The 5228-nt window shown below is 34.9% G+C and overlaps 1 protein-coding gene across 1 annotated transcript; it reads left to right on the forward strand.

Annotated features, from left to right (window-relative positions):
- The first annotated feature begins 3982 nt into the window (after positions 1–3982).
- On the forward strand, positions 3983–4725 carry LOC132042391 (proteinase inhibitor type-2 P303.51-like). The gene is made up of 2 exons (XM_059432941.1): positions 3983–4137; positions 4228–4725. The coding sequence occupies exons 1-2, from the start codon at positions 4089–4091 to the stop codon at positions 4632–4634; spliced, it is 456 nt and encodes a 151-aa protein (XP_059288924.1). The 5' UTR covers positions 3983–4088; the 3' UTR covers positions 4635–4725.
- The last annotated feature ends 503 nt before the right edge of the window (positions 4726–5228 follow it).

Genomic DNA, 5228 nt, shown 5'->3' on the forward strand with positions numbered 1-5228 from the left:
ACCCAACCCTCATAAATTTTATAAACTAAAAATAGTTTAAAATTTATTATATACCCCATCATTTTTAATTTAAATTTTAAAATTTGGGGAAATAGCTTTAAAAAAAAATTATTAAATTTTAGTGGATAATTTAAATTCAATAAACAACACGTTAATATTTTTTTTTTTTAAAATTTTAAAATTTTAAATTTTTCCCGTTTTAATTAATTACATTTTATATTCAAAATTTTTTTATGCCCGTCCACAAAAGTTCCAAACGCTTTAAAAAAATGATTTTCAATGTTGTCTCTCAATCATAGTGAATCAAAAACCCACAACATAGAGACTACTAGGGGGGCAATAGTATTCAGATCTAAAAGGGAAATAACGGACAGAAGCCATGCAACCCTAGCTAGTAATGACGAAAAGTTTACTTGTGTGAGATATCACATATTTGATACGTGGTGATTCGTTACGTGATAAGTGCGCAGTGGGACCCATAATGTCCAGCACTTTTACATACTAGACACCTGCACCATACTTACCAAAACACTCCAAATTATCTCCTCCATGATTTACCAAGTTTAATTTCATGTCTACACCCAAATCCACAAAACATAGCTCCCGCCGATTCATCATCTAAACACCACCTCTAAGAAAAAATCAACCATCTCTTCGTTCCATATACAATAATAACACACAAAAAAATGCCCCATTATCAGCAACTCACAGTGTCACGAGCAACACCAAAAATAAATTCACCTCCAAGGAACTACCTTTCCACAATGAAGATTAACTAACAACTACTTCATGGCGACACAATCGTAATAATGGGTGTTTTGTAATTTTTAGGTTTCTTATTGGTGGTGAAAATGATTTTGGGGTGCCCGGTGAGTCTTTGGACTATATAATTTAGTACACTGCATGCTTTTCGAAAATTAGAAAATTAATAATTATTAGAAATGTAAATAATCTATAGAACAGAAAAATAATAGTAGAGGACAGAAGAGTAAGACTTAAAAAGAAATCCGTAAAGTCGTATATCCCAACACTAAAAGTTTTAGATATCCCTTTGTAACACTAATTTTTTTCGTATGTTTCTATAGGCGTATAAATTATCCTCGTGATAAATTTATACTTGTACTAAACAAATATAAAACGTGATCCCAGCCTAAAAGATGGAATATCCCTTTTTATCCCAAGAGACGGATATATTAGTCCCTAATAATAATGGCTACCTACCAAGCGGCCACCAAGAGTTTTGCCCCTCCTTTACAAGAGTTTTATACTTAATGACCATGGAACAAGACGTGGGCAAGAGGTCATCCTAAGGAGGGGTGTTCATGGTTCGTGGCCTGCTATTTGCTAAAACCATAACCAAACTAATTTAGTTTCGCTTTAAATGTCTAAAACCATAACCAAACCAAGTAAAATAATAACCAACGCTATTATTGTCGCTTTTATTTTAAGCTTTGCCAATTTACGACTAGCCGCGACAATTCAAATATTCTCTCTCTACATTCTTCAAATTTCTTACGGTTAAGCTTTTTTTCCTCACTACCACGAAGCCGAACTTACCGTATATCGAGTAAATACATGCCGATGGCAATGTAAAATGAAAGAATTAGTGTAGATTTTTACTTTTTACCCTTATGCATACGACTTATTGAGTCATTGACCTGAATTTGTCGTGATATATTCTTTTAAGTAGATGCCTTAAAAATAAGTAGACCAAAAATTAAATTAATAATTAAAAGGTATAAAATATCTTTAATTATTTATGAAAGTTAATATTATACATATAAATAATTATAAATTTTACAGATATAATTTTCCGCTGTCTTGCCATTTATCTTGCTATTTTTTACTATAACCATAACCAAACCAAATATTACTTCCGCTTTTACAAATTTAAAACCAAACCAAACCAAACCAAACTAAATGCCGTTTTTTTATTCTATTTTTCGATTTTTAACCAAAATCCCCCCCCTAATCCGAGGAAGGTGTAGTTGCCGATAGTAAGGGAAGGAAGCGGGGGTACTAGATGAAAGAGAAATTGGGTAGGGTGATAATTGTTTGTGGGCCCACAATTTCATTTGTCAACAATAGGTCATGCCCTCACACAACTTTTGTTGGTTGTGTCTCACCCAAAATAAAACTTTTCCGAAAGAACGATATGCCACATAATACTTGTGTGATGGATTTATTCTGTGACAAGTGCGCGGTGGGACCCATAATGTGCAGGCACTTTCACATACTAGACCCCTCATCCCCCAAAAAAAAGAAAAAAAAAATCAGCTTATCTCCTCCATGATTTACCAAGTTCTATTTCACGTCTACACCAAAATCGACAAAACCATCCCATAGCTCCAGCTGATTCATCATCTAAACACCACCTCTAAAAAAAATCAACCGCCTCTTCGTTTCATCTACAGTAAAAACACACGGAAATCCCCCATTCTCACCAACTCACAGTGTCATTGAGAGCAACACCAAAAATAAATTCACCTAAAAGGAACTACCTTTCCACAATAAAGATTACCTTATAGCTACTTCATGGCAACACAATAGTAATAATGGGTGTTTTATAATTTTTAGTTTTATTTTTTACGGTGAAACTGATTTTGGGGGTGCCCTGGTGAGTCTTTGGACTATATAACTTGGTACACTGCATGCTTTTTGAAAATTAGAAAATTAATAACTATTATGAAATGTAAATGATCTATGAACAGAAACACAATATCAAAGGACAAAAGAGTAAGACGAAAAAGATATCCAAAAGTCTAAGAGTTTTGTCTCCCTTTTTGTAAGAAAATCAAATGGGTGTAGATCTCATTTTCCATGTGTTACGAGGAGTTTCTTATACTTAATGACCATGGAACAAGATGGGGAAGAAGAGGTCATTCGAGGAGATGGGTGTAGTTGCAGATAGTAAGGGAAGGAAGTGGGGGTACTAGATAAAAGAGAAATTGGGGAGGTGATAATTGTTTGTGGGCCCACAATTTCACTTGTCAACAATAGAATATGCCCTCACATAACTTTTGTCGGTGGTGTCTCACCCCAAATAAAACTTTTCCAAAAAGGGAGACAAAACTCTTAAGACTTTCTGGATTTCTTTTTCGTCTTACTTTTTTGTCCTCAGCTATTGTTTTTCTGTTCATAGATTATTTACATTTCATCATAATTATTAATTTTCTAATTTTCAAAAAGCATGCAGTGTACCAAATCATATAGTCCAAAGACTCACCGGGCACCCCCAAAATCATTTTGACAGCCAAAAAGAAAATTAAAAATTATAAAACACCCATTATTATGATTGTGTCCCCTTGAAGTAGCTGCAAGATAATCTTCATTGTGGAAAGGTAGTTCCTTGGAGGCGAATTTATTTTTGGTATTGCTCTTAATGACACTGTGAGTTGGTGACAATGGGGGATTTCTATGTGTTTTTACTGTATATGGCTGAAGAGGCGGTTGATTTTACTTAGAGGTGGTTTCAGATGATGAATTTGCTGGAGCTATGGGATGGTTTTGTGGAACATCTGTCAGACATGAAACCAACTTGGTAAATCATGGAGGAGAGAGGCTAGGTGTTTATTTTTTTTATTTTTTGTGGCCGTATGGGCTGAGGGGTCTAGTATGTGAAAGTTCCTAGACATTATGGGTCCCACCGAGCACTTATCACATAATGAATCCATCACATAAGTATTATGTGGCATATCTCACACATAATAAGACTTTTCGTCATTAGTAGCTAGGATTGCATGGCTTCCGTCCGTCATTTGCACGTTTTAGATCTGAATACTATTGGCCCCTTCTAGTAGTCTCTATGTTGTGCATTATTGATTCACAGTGATTGAAAGACAGCATTGAAAATCAATTCTTTTATATTTCTTTAAAACGTGTGGAACTTTGATGTAAGACGTCTCCAGTGATGTGGGTGAATTTCATTTTTAATCTATCTAAAGTAAAATATTAGTTTCTTATTTGAAAAATATTCTAGTTAACTATTTTCTTTGTTAATCGTTTGCTATTAATAGGTGGAGAAGGATAGACCTCCTCACACAAAAGAGAAATCAAGGTAATTAATCACGATATAGAAAGTATCCATAATGGCTGTTCACAAAATTAGTTTCCTTGCTCACCTACTAATTGTTCTTGGTAAGATTCTTCTTTATCCTTCTCTTTTCTTCTTTGATACATACAGATGTAGTGTTGTTTTTCCTTAATATCGAGCTCTATTTATTGTAGGGATTTTTCTACTTGTAAGCACGGTGGAACATGCTGACGCCAAGGCTTGTACCAAAGAATGTGGTAATCTTGGCTTTGCGATATGCCCACGTTCAGAAGGGAGTCCAAAGGATCGAATATGCACCAACTGTTGTGCAGGCTACAAGGGTTGCTACTATTACAGTGCTGACGGAACTTTTATTTGTGAAGGAGAGTCTGACCCCAAAAATCCAAAAGCTTGTCCCCGGAACTGTGATGTACGAATTGCTTATTCAAAATGTCCTCGCTCAGAAGGAAAGACGATAATTTATCCCACCGGATGCACCACCTGTTGCACAGGTTACAAGGGTTGCTACTATTTCAGTAAGAACGGCAGGTTTGTCTGTGAAGGAGAGAGTACTAGACCCAAGGCAACTGCTTATTTCTAATCAAAGACCTGTTGTAATCTATTATAATATATAGATGTATGAAATAAAAGCATGCATGATATATGCTATGCTAATCTCTGTAATTTGGACATTTTGGGGTTGTCTTCCACGAAGGTGTCCAAGAGTTTAATGAAGCAGTAGTTTCTTTTATTTCGAAACTCTAGGACTAGTTAGCTAGTTTACTTAATTTACTGTACATTTCAAAGTCAAAAGTGCGCGAACCTATGATCTGAGGGGTCGTTTGGTATGACGGATAAGGAAAATTAGTTTTGGGATAAAAATTTAATATCAATATATTCTTTGTTTGGTTACTAATCCTGGAATAAGTTATCCTAGGATTAAAAATAGTATTGGGATAAGTTATCCCTGGCTAGGGGTGCTCACGGTTTGGTTTGGATCGGTTTTTATTTAAAAATAACCAAACCAATTGAGTTTGTTATTCAAATTGTCAAATCAAACCAAACCAAACTATATCGGTTTTTACTATTCGGTTTTACGGCTTTTACTCCTGCTTTTTTCGGTTTTTGCTCTACTTAAAACACCTTGTAGTCACTATTTGGGATATGGCATAAAGCAAATTCTTCCTCATGAGCA

The sequence above is a fragment of the Lycium ferocissimum genome, unplaced genomic scaffold (genome assembly GCF_029784015.1).
Source record: "Lycium ferocissimum isolate CSIRO_LF1 unplaced genomic scaffold, AGI_CSIRO_Lferr_CH_V1 ctg14972, whole genome shotgun sequence".
In the NCBI taxonomy this organism is placed as follows: Eukaryota; Viridiplantae; Streptophyta; class Magnoliopsida; order Solanales; family Solanaceae; genus Lycium; species Lycium ferocissimum.